The sequence below is a fragment of the Salarias fasciatus genome, chromosome 15 (assembly GCF_902148845.1).
Source record: "Salarias fasciatus chromosome 15, fSalaFa1.1, whole genome shotgun sequence".
In the NCBI taxonomy this organism is placed as follows: domain Eukaryota; kingdom Metazoa; phylum Chordata; class Actinopteri; order Blenniiformes; family Blenniidae; genus Salarias; species Salarias fasciatus.
The window spans coordinates 10,071,513-10,091,566 of NC_043759.1; the positions used below are offsets into that span (position 1 = coordinate 10,071,513).

Genomic DNA, 20,054 nt, shown 5'->3' on the forward strand with positions numbered 1-20,054 from the left:
TGAAGAGGAATGTTGTTTATAAGCCTCCAAGAGGGAAAACACGGAAGAAGCAGCATTTCCTCTGTGCTCTTTCGTCTTCTGGCATCAGTGAGTTCAGTTCAAACATGGAGGGAATTTTCCCACGAGAGACTAACTGCTGCTGTGTGAATATTCACCGTGTTTGAACGATCCGACTTGTTCGAGGAGGGAGACTGATCACCGGCGTGGATTGCTGGAAAATTTTCTGGAAAACTGAAATCAAGTTTTCCATCACAGGTGAGGAAAAAGTGTGTGTACACACGTGTGTGTGTGTGTGTGTGTTTGTGTGTGTGTGTGTGTGTGTGTGTGTGTGTGTGTGTGTGTGTGTGTGTGTGTGTGTGTGTGTGTGTGTGTGTGTGTGTGTGTGTGTGAGAGTGAGAGAGAGAGAGAGAGAGAGAAAATGAATCGTTTTATTTCAGATGGATGTTCAGAAGACGTGAACATCTTCATTTTTTTATTCTAACACAACGGGGGTGAAGTTAGCTTCCGATGCGCAGCTGCCGATTTAAATAATAGTGTTTTAATGAATGTTTACCATAGTTGGAGTGTTACTTTATTGGTATCAAACTGGGGAATTCTGGAGAATAACCTTGTCCAGATTTCAGAAGTGCAGGTCCAGTGGTTTTCGATGCGGAGCGGGTCCAAAGCAGTCTATGCTCGTTTTTCCATTTCCACAAATCCGAGTAAGGTTTCACACATCAGAACCAGTGTTTTAATCAAAGTTTAATGTCTTTAAAATAGTCTTGTCCAGATTTGAGAAATGTCGGCACACTGGTTTCTGATCTGGACCTCTTTATGTACATAGATTACTGTTAGATATGCCTTTCTTTTTCTTTTCTTTTTTTTTACTAATTTAACAAATAAAATTAAGGTTTTTGAAATGCAGTATTGGTTTTTTTGTCAAAGTTTTTGTCTCAATTAAAATGTTTAATGTGGTTTCACTTCAATACGTAGGACATGGAATGGTTAAATAGCCGCTCCAACATGTGGAATTATTTTTCCCTTAAAGGCGTATTCGAGGATTCTCCGCCGATTTCGTACAACATGGCCGATTTGCCATTGTTGGAGCACTGCGCATGCGCGGCTCCCTCTGCATGAGGACTGTGGGGAGCGCACACGTCAGTTTGTTTACATCCGCACAGCTGGAGCATCATCTTTCCGCATAGGATTAAAACACATTTGTAATCATGTCGGACTCTTCTTCCAATCATACATAAGAATACGATCCGTAAAGTAGTATCTTACGTGTTTATGCAACAGAAACACATTTGAATGGGATAATAATTATGTTACCTGTCCAGCAGAAACTTCCCCACGTCGTGATCAGTCCTGAATCCCTTTTGTGCTGTGAATGTCCGCCAGCTTGTAAAGGAATCTCCGAGTAAAAACTCCGGTTTTTTGACACCTGGACCTTATTTCTCGGTGTGTGCATGCTCATATACTCACTCAGACAAACATTGTGCAGCACTGTGTCCTTCAGAAGTTATTTAGATCCAACCGATTTAGCCGCGCTTAGCGGGGACCACGGCAAGGGAGCTTCAGCGCTGGACATAATCTCTGCAAAGTCGCTCATTTCGGCTATATTTTTTCATCCATCGCCAGTGTTATAAAGTCAGCTCGTCTACCGTACAGTTTTCACGAATTTATCCACAATTAGCTCGGCTGTGACGAAAATAGGATCCTTGCTGAAAGCTTCCGGACCGCCGGAAGGGCTCCGTACGTCATGTTACGTCTTCACGCACACAGCAGAACTGAAAAACGGAATCGTCAAGGAGACAGACAAACAATTCCTTGAAATTGAGTCACTGGGAACCGACTCTGCAATAGAATCGGTTCTCAATTCCCATCCCTGGCAGCCGTGGATGTGAGGCTGAGGCCTTGTTCACACACACCGATTTAAAGACACAACACAGGGGAAAAAAAGTGGATTGAATGTTTTCTTTCATGATGAATTCTGCTTTATTTTCTGTTTTAGTTCTCTTCAATTGATCCTGATGTGTACTTAGAGTTAACAATGACTTTTCAAACTGCTGATCTTTCATTCAGCGCGACACAGTATCCTTGTGATTCCATGACCAGCCTGGCAGATCGGATATGGAAGGATGGACCAAGACTATGCTGGACTAACTGAGGCTTTCAAGGTAGGTAGTTGTTTTGTGGAAATGTTTAGACAGGATCGGTCTTGTTCGGCACACAATGAACACACCAGACACTGATATGCCAGAATAAAAGCGTCAGTTTATTCCCCGCAACACAGCGTATCACAATCACACAGCAATATGCAGCCTCACAACACATTGTCATAGTTTCTTACCGCGACGCACGATCCGGGGAGCCAACAGATCAGGCAGGAAACTCTTTGCTGCATCAGTCCGAGCGAGTGTACACCTCCACGGAAGACTCCGACTAGACTACGAGCACGAGCCGTCTTTTATCCCGTCAGACCCCTCCCGTGGTGTCATTCCGAGATTGGCCAGATCTCTCATGAACCAGGGAGGATGATAAGGCAAAAGAGTTGTCGCATCCCTCTTTCTCTACCTGTCCCTACTCCCATCCATTGTCATGGTAACCGGACATCAACATCTTGCAGGACGAAAGAGTTCCCCCCACATTCCTGAACATGTCAGAGTAACTCTTATAGATATAGGATATAGGAGCTACAACAGGGACAGTATTATTCTAAATTTGTCATTGACAAGATTTTTCATTGAAAAAAAGAATTTGCCATCAAGTTTTTCTTCATGTCTGTGCTATCACAGACAAATCTCTTTTTTTTTTCTTTTTTTTTTTTTTTTCGGTTCAAGATTTTTTTTCTTTCAGTGAACACACCAGTGGTGCACCAGTTAATAATAATGTAACGTCCAGTGGGCCAGTTCAAAGGAAGATGAATTGGATGTCTTAATGCTGGTTTATGAAGCTCCAGAACTGAGGTCACTGTTTTCTATAACCACTTCAAAACTACAGCAAAGCAAGAGTCTAACCCAGGGCTTAAAGAGTTCCGTTGCCACGACGGAATTCAGTTGAAAAAATTAAGAAAAAAAAATACCTATCATTAGCGCATATTGACTGGGTGCCTCTTTTTCTGGCCTGCTGTCAATGAAGTTGTTTCATTCATTTGGTCTAAAATGTCATATACGCAAGGTTACAGGCTTTGTTGTTGTCGCACCTCGTCACAACAAATCTATCCTGATAGCAGGAGTACATGGGGACTTTTATTTTATAGGTGATGCGGGAAGTACATGTACATATTCACATTGCCTTGATTTTACAGCCGAAGAAGAGTTTCTCCGCTGTAAGGAATACATTCATCATTGCGGTTTTGAAGACATGACCTGATTTACACAATCTACCAGAACAGTGCAGCGTTAAAAGCACACGGCACATCAGGAGCTACTTATTCAGGCTAGCTAGCTCCAGCCGGGGGAGGACACCGCGGGAGTCAGAGCGTCTCCTCGGGGTCTGTGAACCAACGCATGGAGGCTGTCCGTTTTCAGGCCCGCTCAAGTTAAAACTCGGACTCCATCATGTCCGGGGACTCAGAGGGCTTGCCTCGGTGATGCTCAGGTCGGAGAATGTTACTGTTCCCTCAGCCAGTGGGCTTCAGTGCTTTAAAATACGAGTTGGAGAAATATTGCACAGCCGCGGCGATGGCATGGACGGCGATTCTATTTTTAGAACAGCTACAGTGACGACTGTAGAGGATGGAGCGTGGCAAACTTTTCACCCTCTGTTCACCAAACTGCTGGAAGTCATTTCTTCGTGGGAACAATGGCAGAAGAACAGGTAACTGATGCACACTGCTATTACTTGCTGTGGCTGTACAGCCACAGCCTTATGCTCATTACAGAAAAAGATATAGAAGTCACTGTTTCAAATGATTCTATGTTGACAGAATCACCAGTCACAGGCAATGTTAACTTACAAGAGCAAGGTGACTGAAACCTGCTTGAGAAACTTTAGATGCATTTGGAAGTCTGAAACATCCAAATAAAGTAAAATAAATTCACTAATGTTTTGTCTGAATTCACAGTGAAACAAAAAAGGCAGACTCTTTGATTGTGTTTTTTTTTTCTTTACAAAATTAAGTTCAAACAAAAGAATTATGACACAGTAAATGAGAAATTGGGACTTGGAGTGAACCACAGTGAAATTTAAGGTCTTCCTGAATTGGAAAAAATGGATTGTTTGATGCTGACTGCAGTAAGGTTCTGCTCTGTTCCAGCTCTAACAGGCGTTATCCTATTGATGACAAGTAAAACACCCAAGACTGCTTCCTGATTATATATTATATTAATATACTATTTTAGGGCTTGTTCAGTGGTGTTTTCTTTAATAATTTCAGTTTTTGTTTTTACTGTGGCAGGTGGACAAAGATGCTGGTGGGATGAAGGATGAGGAAACCCTGTCAAAGTCTATTCCTCATTCTGGAGCTGTGTGGAGGCCAGCTTTACACTTTCTATTGTGTTTTCTCCTCTTCAGTTTCATGACGTTTTATTTTCACTACAAATTCTTGTCAGTTCCTGAATGATTTTATTGCAGAATATCATTGTCAATAAAGATTTTATTTTTGTATTAAACTGTTTCAAACTCAAGCCAGTCTTTTTTAATATTTCCCAGTCTAATTATATTGATTCATATCTATGATTTCATTAATACTGGTTTCTGCTGCTCTTAAAGCATTGAAGAGACCAGAGAGACTGTTTTACCTACCTGTACAGAGCCCAGCCTTACCTCGCAGTGAAGCTGTGTGTTTTACAACCAGGAGCTCCAAGTCTGCAACAAAGACCGGCGAAGAGGCGAGGATGCAGGGCGAAACACTTTTTATTTACAAAATGTGAAAAACTTCACAGATTATCAGTTATCAGTGTGTGCATGGATGTGGTTGTGTGTTAAACTATGACAAAAAGCTGTGCTACTGAACCCACATGAGTGGCGTTCCACCAGGCTGGCATGGCTGGCATCCACCAGCCGTTGTGTGTGCCTCAGAGAGCGATGAGGAGGAATTTAAGTACAGATGTGCCCTACAGAGAGTCAACCAGTATGCAGCCACTGACATATAGAGGTTGTCACAAATATTTGAGTCCATTCAGTCTCCATTTGAGGGTATAAATGTCAGAGCAATTCAATAATCCTTTCTGGACAGTTTTATCTTTATAAAGAGATACTCTTAAATCCCTGTTAAAAAAAAGACAGCAAATCAGTCATAAAAAAGAGATTCAATTCATACAAATTTATGAATCTTAACAGAAATTTAACTGTGGTGTAGATTTGGCTGAACCATAATATCGATGCTGTTTGTTATAAAGGACATTGTTCAAATCTAAATTGAGAAGAAAGCACAAAGTTTCACTTAAAAAAATGTTTTCGAAAATTTTCAGTCAAATCATTTTTTTTTTACTTTAACCCCTGGTCTAACCTGAAGAAACCTCATCTGAAGTTTTGTAAGTGGTCAAATACTGTGCTCAGTGTCAAATGCTTCAGGTTGTGTTTTCAGGGATGATGGCCATATGCAAATGACATGAAATGAGGCTCCTCCCCACAGACTGCTCCCCTCCATGCCAAATAAGGCACAGAAAGTTGTCATCTTCATATGTTTTTCTCTGAACACAAACAATGTAATAATATTTTATTTATAGAGCACTTTATAGTTGGAAATCTCGAAGTGCCAGCAGGGGAGAAATTCCCATTGGGAAAAAAAACCAAAAAAAACATTTGTCATTCAGAAAAAAAAAAATTGTGTTTTTCCAATGACCGCAATACCATCGCTGTTTAGGCTCCATATGTTGTATGCTTGTGTGAAAAATGTCCAAGTTGGACCTCGTCTTTAGAACTGTTTTTGCTTTACAAGTGTATTTATGACGGTTCAGTTATGAGATTCAATTCAAAATTCTGTTGCCTTAGAGTTCAGTTCAAAACCGACCATGTCTATTAACAGGAAAATATTGTGTGTTGTTTGATTGAATACAGGAGTAGAAGACACAGAAGATCTCTGGGATCAGTGGAGATGGATGACGAGGATATTTGTGGTCTCAAGGACAGAGGAAAGGTCAACGCAAACACAGTATGGCAATGGCGAATTTTGCATGCAGAGAAATATTCAACACATCCAGATCCATTCTTTTACAGTAACAAAATCGGACTGAATTATAATGTTGCCTCCAGCTCTTGCCCAAAACTGAATTCACCATTTGTGCCAAATGGCGTCATACTTGAGGTGTGTGAATTTGCTCGAACGATCATCAAGAGTCGCATGCACTTCATCCCAAACATTCTGGAAAACAATTTTGATCTTGGATTTGAAAATGATCAACAGCGGATGGATTTCACTGCTCAAATTCAGCACAAGCTGGAAGACTTGATCCGAAAACCTGTCACAGATGAAAATGAAGTTTTTGCTCTTTTCGACACCTGGAAGGCAGAATGTAGCAATAATGGACTGAACAAGGCAACAAGGACACACAAACCTCAGAGTTTCTTCATGGAAATTGAGAATATAAGTGAACTTGAGCAATTATTGAAATGTTCCTCGGAAAAAGAGACAGAAGAAATATCAGCATCCCACACTAATGGCAGTGATCAGAAAGATAACACTGATTGTTCAGGAAGAGAAATGAAAGAAGTCGTCAGTGAGGACATTCCTTTGTTGTTGTTCCCTTCTTGTGAAAACATTGGTTTGAACCTTGGCACAGGGACTAAACAAAGTCTTGATCCAGGCTTGTTAACAAAGAGAGTGATGTTGGAGTTGTTGGATTATGCACGAGTCTTGACTGCCTCCTTCTCCTCCATTGTCGTCAGTGTGTTGGAGCATAATTTTGAGCTTGATCTGAAAAGTCAAGAGAGAAGGAATGAAATGTGGTTGTTGATATCACAGATGTTGAAAAAGGGGAAACAAATGGCCGCCAGTAACACAAACTTCATCCCAGAGTTTGAAAATGAGCCATTTTTCTTTGAGAGAAACCCATTAAAGAGAGCCTACGTACCAGCACTGTCTACAGTGGAAACCCTTCTGTCAGAAGAGACAAAGAGACAAAAGCTGGATTTCAGTACTTCTCAGGAAAAGATGCCTCCTTCAGTCACAAAGTGCATCATGAAGAAGGACCACGGACAACTGGGTGAACATGTAAACGGGGAAAGTCTCTCTCACAACACTGAGTTGTGTTCAGGTACAGAAGAGGAAGATGAGCATTGTCACATGTGCCCTGTGGAGGACCACGCAGATTCAGAAGGTAGTGGTGTACAAAACTCAACTGGTTGTGACATGTCTACAGAATCATTAAGTAGGTTGAGTAAACAGTCTCATGCCACCACTGATGGTTCATGTAATTCATCCACATTGAACAAAGATCTTACCCCACCATCTAACTTCCAGCCAAAGAAAACTCTGGTGCAAGGCAATGGTGAGACACAGATTCCAAGAAATGTACCAAATGACTGTGGCATCGACCAAGAAAGAGAAATGGATTCTAATTTATGGAAACTGCGTGCCAGTCGCGTAAACCAAATTCTCCTGACACTGGACAAAGACCAATCCAGATTCATTTCTGTGAGGAATCTCGGTGTCGAGTTTGATGTTGGGTTTGGACCCAAACAGAATCTTAGTCTTGATGATTTGACAAGTCCAGTTCTTTTTGAACTTGCACAATTTGCATTAGCCATGAATTCATCCCAGCAGGAATTCATCCTGGAGATTCTTGAGAACAACTTTGACTTGTGCCTGCAAAGTGAACATCATCAAAAAACCTTCATGTGTGAAGTCATGAAGCGAGTAAGAGAACTTCAAAAATGTGAGGATGCGGTCAGATTCTCCAAAGAAGCTTTTGAACTCCCAGTTCCAGTGTCACCTGTTGACAAAATGGATCTTAATCCTTTCTGTAAGGACATTGGTCTGAGGCTTCAAGTCAATTGCAGGCATTCAACTGGAAAACTTGCCATCAATAAACTGACCAAAGGAGCAATGACTGAAGTTGTGAATTTTGCAGAAAAATTGTGTGGAACCTTTGAAGAGATCTGCATGGATGTGCTCAAACACAACTTTGACTTGCAAAGTATGGATTCTTACCTTGCAACAACGATTTCTGCTCAAATCGTTGTTGCAACTAAACTAAAGAATCTATCAGATAACTTCTCTTGCAGAATAATGAAACATTCCATAGCAGATCCTTCAATACTCATACATGGAACAAAGCCCAGTGACACAGAAGCACAAAATAATCCCAACTTGTTATTGTGGATGCTGCGAGAACATCGTGTCAAACTTATACTTTCAGTGCCTCATGGAGATCAGTGTCCGTTTTATTCTTACTCCACATGTAAGAATGTAGGCCTTGATTTTAATGTGGGGTCTGGAGTAAAACGCAACCTTGATCCAAAATGCTTAACAAATGGCATCATGGTTGAACTTGCCACTTTTGCCAAGACACTGCAGTTATCTGAAAATGATTTCATAACTGAGATTCTGGAGTTTAATTTTGATCTAAATTTCAACAGCGAACTTCATCGCAGTGCTTTCACAAAACAACTGAGCGCAGACATTTTTCAGCTCATTTCAAGAAACAAGAAATTCCCACTGAAGAACAAACAACAGTTTGAGCTCCCTGACTTGAGATGTTTGGAAGAATGCACTCCAGACTGTCCCAAATGTTACCGAGACAGGATTGAAACCTGTCTTCAGGATGAATCTGAATCTGATCACATGCCTCATGTTCGTCCTCATAACATCACTGATGAATCACGAGCTCATACCTCCACAAAAACAAAGTTTGCAAAGATCCCAGTCTCTAATTTCTCATCAGCAGAAATTTTGACCAAGCCCTTCCGTCACAGTAAGGAAGCTGGTTTAAGCCTGTGTGTGGACAGAGACCACCCAAAAGAGAAGTTAGACTTGCATGTTCTGACAGAGGGAGTGATGCTTGATGTATATCATTTTGCCCAAAAACTGTGTGGAGCAGAAACTGAGATCATTCATGATGTTCTTGAGCACAACTTCAACTTGACACAGAATCACATTGAAGATCTGACTCGACATTTCTATGATAGAATGAGAACAAACATTGAGGAGCTCGCCTGGTTCAATGAAGTTGTTGAACTTGATAAAGCTCCTTCCAAAGCTCACCAAAACGAAAGTGATGGTTGCTTTGAAAAAGTATCCAGTTGTGAGGGTGCTTCCCATTTCATGGCCACTGATGATTTACCCATTTCACCTGTCAACACAGATGTGAGTTCACCATCGTCAGATGTACCTGAAGAAGTCATGATGCAAGAAAGTGAAACAGAAGACGAGACCCTCCAAAATATTCCAAACAAATCTGACATGAACCATGAGGAAATGGAAGCAGAGACCAACATGTGGAAGTTTCGTTCCATTTATGTTAAAAAAATTTTACTTGCTCTTTCGACGGAGCTTTCCCCACAGTGGAGGTTGGGACTTCTCGAGTTTGATGTTGCATCTGGGCCGCCCAGAAACGCCAGTCCAAAACTATTGACATCTTCTGTTCTGTACAAAGTTGTTCATTTTGCATTAGCAATGAGTTCATCCCAGCAGAATGTCCTTGTGGATATTCTAGAATACAACTTTAATTTAGGCCTGCAGAGTGAACACCAGAAAATGACGTTTGCACATGAAGTCATGAAAAAAGTACAGGAATTATTGGCCCGTGATGACAGAGATAACATTTTGAAAGAGGTGTTTATTTTGCCAGGTTCTCTGTCATTCAGTCATGTGAAGTGTGAGAGTGATGACAGTGTTGATTCTGAACCTGAAACTTCACAGACAGCTTCAGACCTTTATCCATTCTGCAAGAAGATTGGTTTGAAGCTCAATGTGAGTTTCTGTCACCCAGATAAAAAGCTTGAATTCAACAAACTGACCAACGGAGCAGTGATTGAGGTTGTAAACTTTGCAGAAAAATTGTGTGGAAGCTACGAGCAGATTTGTGTTGATGTCCTGCGGCACAACTTTGATCTTGATTCGCAGATATCAGATTCTGATCTTGCTCAAAATATTCTTTCACAGGTTCCTTTTGCCATTGAGGAAACTAATCTTCGATATTTTTTCAGAAAAACGCAGCTTGCGACCAGAATCGATTTAAATGTCATGGCCTCTCAGAGGATTACATCTTCACAAACATGCATGATGAGTTCAGTTAAAGCAGAGATGAACCAGAGTGCAAGTCAACCCGGTGACGTTGAAGCACAAAATGATCCAGAGTTGCTGTTGTGGAAACTGCGAGCCAACCGAGTTCAGCAAATCCTCTCAGTGCCCCACAAAGACCAGTGTCCACTTTACTCTTACAGCAGATGTAAGACATTAGGCATTGATTTTGATGTCGGATCTGGATTGAAACGTCGTCTTGATCCAAAACTGTTAACCAATGGCATCATGTGTGAAATTGTATCTCTTGCCACAAAACTTGGGTCATCCACAGTAGATTTCATGACGAAGATTTTGCAGTATAATTTCAATGTGCAATTCAACAATGTGCTTTTCCACAATTTTTTTCACAAACTGAAAATCCATGTGTTGAATCGGACAACACCCTCAGTCATGCTTCTGAAATCCCAGTTTGAGCTGCCAGATGAGAGATTCATTCATGATGGTGAACCGGTTGTCTTCAAAGGTCTACAACATGGTTACTTTTGTCCTGCCAATTGTTCCCTTCCCATGACAAATGTTGCCTCTGCTCATGCAAACCACAAGGAAAAGAAATCTGCAGTTGCTCCAATATCCACTTTCCCAGCAACAGAGGTGATAACAAAGCAATACCATCACTCCAAGAAAGCAGGTGTAATCCTGTGTGTGGATAACGCTCACCCAAAGGTGAAACTGGACAAATGTGTACTTACATGTGGAGTAATGCAGGATGTGTACAGATTTTCTAAAAAACTTTGTGGAACAAGGTTTAGAATTGTTAATGATATTCTTGAACACAACTTCGACTTGGACCATCAGAGTCATGTGGAAAATATTGCCGATCATTTTTTTCACAGACTGAGCTCATATAATGGAGAGCCTGACTGGTTTAATAAACTCTTGGTTATCAAGCCCAAGCCTAGAGAATTGAAATGGAAAGAACCACCTCCTGTGTGCAGCAGTGAAAGGAGGGAATCATGTCAAAGACGGAAACAGGATATGCAAAAAGTGAAGGAGCTGATTGCTCAGAGACAACAAGCAAAACATGGTGGAAAACATTGGTTCTCATCACAGTGATTTGAACAGCAGTCAGTCAGGAGAAGACTACATGTGCCCTGTGGAAGAGGACAGAGATTCAGAAAAATAAATAAAATAAAAGCCAGGTGGCAGGTGATGAAGATGAGGAACAGGGCGCCCCAGCCCTGCATGTTTAAAGAGTTCAGTGGAAATATGTATTTGACAAAATATCCTTCTGGAAAAGTTGATGTCGAAGACGAGCCACAAATGTAAGCTATCCAGGATTATGTCCTGTCTGCACCACAAGTGTCTGATACACACCAGAATGTCATTTTACTATTCAGACCAGTCCATGATGGAAACAGTATCCAGCTTGAACACTATGCAGTGTCAGTCTTTGTAATACTCAGTGGTGATAATCAAAAAGGAGGAGCAACAGAATGTGCCAGATGAATGATGCTATTGTGAGTCAATGCAACGTCAAGTCGACATCAAGTGTTAATGTAAAAAGTTTACACAGCCCGCAGGTATGAAAATGTGTGAGCAGCAGAGTGAACGGTCTGGAATTTCTTTCATCTTTGTAAGATTTAGTGTGATTGAGAAAAACATGTTGAATACTCAGTTTCAGAGTTGTTTGTTGTTTTGAGTTTGTGACGGTGAAAGATTGCGTTTATGAGGCCTTACCAGCAGTCGGGATCGTTTTGAAACGCTGTGACAGTTAATCAAATAGAACTATTACCACTGTAAAGATTTCAGTTCATGTCCGCCTTGTTCTTTTTCTTTTTCTTTTTTTTTTTTTTGTCACCATGTCATGTATATAAATTGCGGTTTCATTTTGAATTTGTAAAAATTGTGAACCAATTATTCTTTTTTTATTGAAGGGTGTGTCTATGCTTCTTGATTATGTGTGTGGCTTTATTTTGAATATTTTAGAATTGATGACTCTGTCTTTGAATGATTTTTCTATTCATTTCTACATTTTCGCATTCAATGTGAGTTTCTGTGACACAGATAAAAAGCTTGAACTCAACAAACTGACCAACGGAGCAGTGATTTTCGCATCTACATTTCGCATGTATATATATTGACCAAGTTAATTGGAATATACAAGATAATTACATGATTATTACAAAGGAAAACTACATGTTTAAAAGTTTTGAGGACAGTAACTTAAGTTAGAGGCTAATTTAGTTGTCTTCAGATTTTCTTCATATGCTAAGATGACACCTGAGTTTTTTGGTTAGACCATAATTTGTAGATTCACTTTACCTCTGTACGGCTTTTAAAAAGGTCATATCACCGTCTTTAGTGCTGCAGACACCCAGGTCAGGGTGTATCTGTTTGTAGTAAATGCAGTAAAGTATCTAGCTCAGACCGTTTGATGAACCGTATGATTGAAAAAAACTGTTATATTGTGTGATATAAATGTTATATTACAGTTTTTCTTCATTGTTTTGGCTCATTTCTTGAAACAAATTACTTCGTCAGAACTCTCAGATCTTTTGGCCAAGTAATCCTAACATTATCATTCACTGTGCAACAGCTCATACTTTCCCAGAGCTGGTTTTTCTTCTTTCTTTTTTTTTTTTTTTTTTTTTTTTTTTCCTTCCCCCTTGTCCTGTTCGGCAGCTGGGGCGTGCAATATTGTATGATTGTAGCCTTTTACTATCCGAACAGATTTTAATGTTAGCAGCAGGACGAGACTGAGTCTCCTCCTGCTGCTGCCTTTATTTAAAGCTGACAGGACCGGGACGGAAACGCTCAGAGAGCAGGGACAGAAAGAGAGAAAGATAAAGAGAGGGAGAACGGGGGGGGGGGGGGGGGGGGGGGGGGGGGGGGGGGGGCACAACCTATGTACAAAGTCACAATACAAAACAGTGTTGTCGACGCACCACACGCAACCTGGAACAATCCCAAACCCCCAATCCAGACAACACCAAAACAGAGCCGACAACCAACACAGAAAATTACAGAACCATATATACATTTTTTTTTTCTTTTTTTCCGAACCATATTAGTGAACAGACCAGGCCACAAAAATAAAAGGAGGTGTAGGGGAGGAAGGAAATGCAAGGACACCACAAACCGTTTTTTTTTTTTTTTTTTTTTTTTTTTTTTGAATATAGCGAGTTGTAACTAGTAGTAAACTCGGGGCGTGCATCAAGAGAGGTCTGCTACAGATCACCATTATTCTAACCACCACAAGAAGACAAGGTAACCGAGTATGTGAAGAGTGATTAAAGATCAACGTAATCATGTGAATATGATGGTGACAGTGATGGTGATAGTGATCATGCATATATGACCTCTGACCTCTGAGAAGGCCAGAAGCAGGCCAGAGAGGCCCCTCAGAGCCCAGACAGCCGGCGGACATCACAGAGCCCGGAACCAAGCCGCCCCCCCAGGCAGACGCCCACGCTCCGGTCCAGAAACGGGGCAGAGGAAAGCCCCGGCCGGGGACCCCGGCAGTCCCGGGGCCCGGGCCCCGTGGAGCCACGACCGGCAGGAGCCGGTCCACCCCGGGCGCCGGACGCCGGGGCGGGCAGGGCCGAGAGCCCAAGGCCCAAGAGCCCAGGAGCCAACCCCCCACCCAGGCGGAGGGCCATGACCCACCCGGGAGAACCAGCCCACACGGGTTTTTCTTCTTTCAAAACAAAATTCTTTTCCCATATGAATAGTCAGTGCCATCAAAATACAGACATCGCTGAGGCTCATTTCTCAAACAGACCCAATGTTCTCAACACTCTTTGTGCTTTTGTCAACGTAACCTGGATGGTTCAGCTCATCGCCACGGGTCACCTGCCAAAGCTGACGTCTCTTCCGAAAAGTGCATCGTCCCGTTGTCATTGTGTGACCACTGCAACTCAAAATGTTGAGATGTTTGGACATTACAGCAGAGGACTGCTGAAAAATTCCTCATTTCCAACTCTGTCTGCTCCCAGTCCTCCATTGACAGTGTAATGTCCTCACATACAGCGTCCATTACATGGAGCAGAGACCTCTGACTGTGAGCCTGGTGCTCATACACTCTCCACCTCAAAGCAGATAAAAACTCTTCAATTGGACATAGGAAAGGCCAAAAGTTGAGTGGTTCCGCATTATAGTAACAGGAATGAGAATGTTTTCGGTTTTCCTCCACATATTCAATGTACCACGGACCACTACTCCAGTGGTTGCCATCCTGGATTACATGTATCCTGTGACCTGCACAGAGAAACCACAGGATTGTTTGAGAAAAAAACAACTCAGAATTCTGATTTCTGTGGGAGTTAATTTCTTCTCCAACTCCTCACCTTTAGCATGCAGGCCTGTTATGATGGTTGATTAGTATTATTATTTGTACATTCTTTATTTTTGTTAAGGGGTCAGAAGAAAGCAAAAATCTTTTCTATTTCCAGTTGTAATTTGATTAAACGTTTTTCTTTTTCCAGTTGATGCAATGAAGTTTAATCTTGCCATCACTTGGAAGAATGACTAAATATGGTTTGTTTTATTTTCTCAAATAAACTGTTGTGGCTCTACAATTTGTTGCTGTTTTTTTGTTTATTTATCCAGGGGGCTATTGCACAAAACCAGGATAAGGGATTAAGCTGGCAAACTATTGTTATCCTGTGGCGATCTTGTGGTTATCCTGGACGAAGTTACCCTCAAGTCGATTGCACAAAAGCAGGCCAAGTTTATCCCGGACCAGTCACCGTGGTGATTTACTCCCTGAAGCTAACCTGCTCCACAGCAGGCTAACTACCCAGGATAAGATTAAACTGCTGTCAACAATGTGAGAAATGGGCGTGGTTTACAGCATTTCCTGGATTTTTCTACACATTACATCATTTAATCATCCTGCAGCCAAATCTTTCTGCTGTCGTCGCTGCATCTGCAACTACGTCTGGTTGACTTTAGTATTATTTTGTTGCTCAGATTATATGAAGACCAACATAACTTTCAACACAGACGATGTGGAATAATGCTTTGTTTTCAAAGTTCTCAGGAACACAGTGTGAAGGCCGCTCTGTTTTGTCTGAAGTCACTTGGAAACAGCGTCTGCTGGTCTCGTGAGATCTAGCTATATGACCTGGCATGGCCGGAAGTCATGCCAGAGTTGGGTTGGATTCTCCTCGGAGCAACAGCCTTGCTCTCAATCAGCTGATTTGTGTGTGCTTCCTCTGCAATCCTCAATAAATCCTCCTTGTGCAGCGTCAACACCTTGACTCGTCATCTTTGGCTCTGATTCACCAAAAATTCCACAACAGTTTGGGGGCTCGTCCGGGATCTAAATACAACATAAACGAGGTGAGTGCAAATGTTTCCTCTGTTAAATATTTAACTCAGGAAGTAATGCCTTACCTGTGGGGATGTTTGACTAGATAAAAGAACTATTTCATAGTTGATTGGAATTGTAAAAGCAAATTTCTAAACATAAAGAGCCAAAGATGTCCCTAAATTTTTGATTGATTCTTCTCAATTAATTGCTAATGATTAGTAACAATTGGGTTGTAATAATAATTTAATTCTAACTTGGAACTGTGGCTGAGAGAGCTTAGGAAGAGTTTCGAGACTTGGAGTCTGGACGGCCCTGGGGGCCACTGGCGTGGAAGGGCTGAGTCCCTGAAGCGACTTTGTTTTCACTCGGATTGGATCCGATCCGAGATTGACGCACCGCAGAGCTTGGGGGGTATCTTAATATAGCCTCTTCACCAGGGCGGGCCTGGTGCATGTAACAGAAGGGTTGATGATTTCCCTAACGGGCTGACCTGCACTGTTGCAACTATGGGCGGCGTCGCGTGTGGAAGTTTCTACTGGTGAAACTTTTTGAAAACTGGGTGAGTGTGATTCTGCAGGTCACACCTCACGACTCTGACTCTCTCTTTCACGTTAAAAGAAAAGGGGGTAAATAAAGAAGAAGGTCATGATGCTGGGAGGTTGTTCAGGTTTGTAGAGGACATGTGTTGCTGTTTGTTTTGCTGTTTTGTTTGCAGTTATTGTTTGTGCTAAACGTTTGGTAAACACCAAAGTGTTGAACATAGGAAAAGAAGAGACAGGAAGTAGAACAGCACGGCGTGGTCTGATCCCATTGAAAGTTTTCAGCAACTACTCGATAAGTTCACACCGGTCGGGGTGGTCGGCAGGACGAAGATATTGGAATGTTTAGAAGAGTCACAATCTACGGCCCGAGCGATGATTTCTGGCTGGTTGCACAGACAACCGAGTGATCTGAGAACACCGAGAGAATTAAAGTTTACTTTAATGCATGGTGGTTTTGATTTGCTGGTTCTGTGTAAAACACGGATTGCGACTCCTCACTCGAGCCACAAAACCGGTTGTTGAAGAGAAGTGTGAGGATAGAAATGCTGAAGAGAGAGAGGCAGGCAGAGAGAGAGAGAAAGAAATAGAGAGTGGCAGAGAGAGAGACAGAGGTAGAGAGCGATAGAGTGAGAGAGAGAGGCAGAGAGAGTGAGAGAGAGAGGCAGAGAGAGTGAGAAAGAGACAGAACAGAGAGAGTGAGAGAGAGAGAGACAGAACAGAGAGAGAGAGAGAGAGAGAGAGGCGGAGTGAAGTGAAGAGATGAAGGGTTTGATGAACAGGGAGGAAGAACAGGAAGTTAAGGAAAATAAGCAAGGTTTTAACCAAAGGGAAGGTTTTCAACCTGTTTGTTTTGTTTCCTGTTTTTTACATGTTTAAAATAAGGAATCCATCAACGAGTCAACAAAGTTGCTTGTTGAACATGTAATCTACTCCACTATTTTTAACCTGAAGTCTACTGTGGACACCCAAGATTTGAATTTATATTCAAATCTTTGAATCTAATAGCCTGTCTGATCACGACGGGGTTGATTAATCTATGATGTGATTGATGATTGGTTCTCTGAGAGGGATTCACTCTGCAATCTTAAAAATTTGATTAATCTAAAAATTGAATTCATCTGCAGCTTAAACCAAAATAAAGAAAAACAGTAACCTTTTCCTAAAGAGAGGGAATACAATAGAAATAGATTCCTGCTTAGATTCCTGCTCATTTGGTCACAAGACAAGCTGTCTTGGCATAGTTTTTCATTATTCCTCTGAGGAACAAACTTTGAATGCAGTATTTTATCAGAAGAATCAAATAAGATGTCTGCTACTGACAACACAAAACATCCATTGGTTAAAAGTAACAATACTTTGAGCAGTTTGTCTAGAGACATGCTTTGCACTCATAAGTATTTTCTGATACTGGTACTTTTACGGGTCATTGAGCATTAATCAATGTAGCAGTATTTGTACTTCAGTACTAAATTTTCAGAAACCTCTGCCTCTGGAAATTTGTCAAAATAAGTTTCTTTTCTTTTCCATCTTCAGTAGGTGGGCAGAGGCCAGAAGTTCCACCTGTGAACCGTTTCCTGGATAATGCTGTAGAGCATGTGATTCAGGCCTGTTTGAGAGAAAACTGATTTCTCCAAGACTGCCAGCTGTGTGCAGGGTCAGAGGTCACTGCTTGAGCCATTGACAGGTTTGAGGATGGTTCCCTGAGGACAAACTCTCAGGATGATTATTAATGATTGTGTTAAAGAGAAAAGACAACCTGAATTTGCTGAATTTGAGAGGCAGTCTATTTTTTTTGACAAAATTTCCACACTATTTTAAACCCTCCAAAGTGAGCTGAAGACAGCAGTTCTTTCAGTGGTTCTTATCAGACTGCTGAGGAGCCAAGGACCCTGAACAGAAAACAATCCAGAGAAAATATCAGCACTAGTGAGAGAATGGAGACGAAGGTCCACCAGTCACACTGTTTGATAGACAAATATGATAATATACTAATATGTTTTTCTCTCTTGAGTGTTTGTTTTGTTATAAAGTCCTGTACAGGCACTCGCCGCTCCGATCCACAGCCCCGATCCTCACGGCCAGCTACACTGCACCAGCCAACCGGGAGGGAGAAGCTCTATCAGCAGCGGGAAGTGCAGACATACACACGCACACACACACGCACACACACAGGAGTGACGAAACTCAGATTTTAGCGAGAAAATTGGTTTTTCTATGATGATGACATGTGTGGCGATTCTCTGTTCTTCTGTTCTGCTGAGACTTCCATACAGGAGGGGAGATGTTGTGACTGCAGAAGCGGTGGACGCATTCTTGGAGACGGCTGCTCCTGGTGGCTGGGTGGCTGGCTGGGAGGAGGCTGTGGAGGCGGTGGGTTTGATTACGACGTGAAAACATCGGACGTGATAACGGCGTACCGCAACGTGATGGAAAATATGAGGCAGCATGACCGCGACAAGGTCAGGCCATGAACACACACACTGGGGGGAAGAGAGATTAGACTTTAAAAAGTTTTAAATTCCTTACTTTTTAGCTTTTGAATGAATTATGTGTTTTGTTTGTTTTATAAGTCACTAGGAAGATATCAGTGGGTCGACGGGCTGAACCGTCCTGATCAGACTGAACCAGAGGCAGCAGGATCCTCCATGATGGTCACTTCTCCCCCACGTCACTGTAACCTGAACACAGGGTGTGGGGCTTCTAGTTTTAGTGGGTTTAATTATCAACCAATTGCTCAGATGGGTGAAGAATTAAAGTGAATTAATTAAATGAATTTGTTTCAATACAGTTTCAATGAAATAACTTGGAGGTCACATTCCGGGTTTTCAAACTGAGGGAAGGGGGAGACAGAGGCGAGAGGTTTATCTCGACCTTCCCCTTCGACATAACAAAACTAGCATGACAATGTTTTTACATGACTGTGCTACAAGGATTTGTTACTGTCTATGAATCTACATTCTTAACTCAAATTACATTTGTGAGCTAACTATAAAGAGATTATTCAGATTTAGCATCGGCTAAACCTCACAGAATCACACTGGAGCTAAATGTTGAACTGCTACAGATAGAAAATAGAATATTTGTCCAGAAGTCATGGGAGGTATTGAATGTCTTATGAAGTCATTGAATGATTCAATGATATTTAGTACCGACTCTTTCTACACCAAGACAAGGAAGACCTGATGGGTGGACATTTTTTCCAAGATTTTATAGAAATCAACTGAACTGTCCTATCTGCTACTTCAAAATCTACTGATTTTAAAATCATTTTGTCTTTTGGACCTCTGACTCATGCTACTGTCCAGTCGTTGACCTGTCTGACCTGTCTGCTGCATTATTTTCACTCAGATTGGATCCTGAAAGGCAATATTTGCCTGCATTCACCTAAAGAGGTAAATAATGCTTCACATTTGGCCCAGGACTTTGTCTCTGGTCTGGGAGTTTATGCATCGGCGGTGAGGGGATCTGGATCTGGACCTGTCAGGTGGAACTCTGATACAGTATGAGGTTGATGTTTTCAGACTAAAAGGTTGAAGGAAGCTTGAAGAGCCTGACACTGTTCTACTCCTGAACCATCTCCCTGAGGGAGGCCACCGAGCATCCTGAGCCCAGCTGCAGCTGAAAGTGACGTTCCTTGGACACGTTCTGGAGGAGAGGATCTGGAGGAGAAGAACCGGTCCTGGTCTTTGGGAAGACCTGAACTGTGGTCTAATCTGCCGCTACAGACTAAGAGAAGAGACGTCGTCTTCTCTAGGTCTGGCAGAATGCTGTCGTCACTGGATTTTTGGTTTGCGGCTGTAGACTCTGTGTTCGAAACAACCACACAAGGATGTTTCTGCAGGACTGGAGTGAACAGAGACAATGTCACGTGAGGGTTAACATCTGGAAGAAGACTAAACATCAGCTCTGGTCTGGGATTACCCTGGCTACAGACTACCCTGTCATCTCTATTCCAAGAGAAAGGACGGTTCTCTACAGGTATTCTGGTTTGGACACATGGATCACGGTTTCACCCTGATGCTAATTTCTCTTGCAGACTCCTGACTGGGTTCCTGGGCTCCTAAATAGTCTGTGAGCAGCTGATGCT

General features: G+C 42.0%; 1 protein-coding gene across 2 annotated transcripts; it reads left to right on the forward strand.

Moving 5' to 3' along the window:
* The first annotated feature begins 122 nt into the window (after positions 1 to 122).
* LOC115401807 (uncharacterized) lies at positions 123 to 12,510 on the forward strand. Of its 2 annotated transcripts, XM_030110144.1 has the most exons (3): positions 123 to 255; positions 2,065 to 2,159; positions 5,986 to 12,510. In XM_030110144.1, the coding sequence occupies exon 3, from the start codon at positions 6,023 to 6,025 to the stop codon at positions 11,222 to 11,224; it is 5,202 nt and encodes a 1,733-aa protein (XP_029966004.1). In that variant the 5' UTR covers positions 123 to 255; positions 2,065 to 2,159; positions 5,986 to 6,022; the 3' UTR covers positions 11,225 to 12,510. The 2 variants fall into 2 exon arrangements, with proteins under 2 accessions (XP_029966004.1, XP_029966005.1); XM_030110145.1 differs by lacking the exons at positions 123 to 255; positions 2,065 to 2,159 and having other exon boundaries at positions 7,974 to 7,984; positions 10,167 to 12,510.
* The last annotated feature ends 7,544 nt before the right edge of the window (positions 12,511 to 20,054 follow it).

Coding starts and splice junctions, on each gene's coding strand:
- LOC115401807 (XM_030110144.1), top strand. CDS start 6,023: ATGGATGACGAGGATATTTGTGGTCTCAAGGACAGAGGAAAGGTCAAC.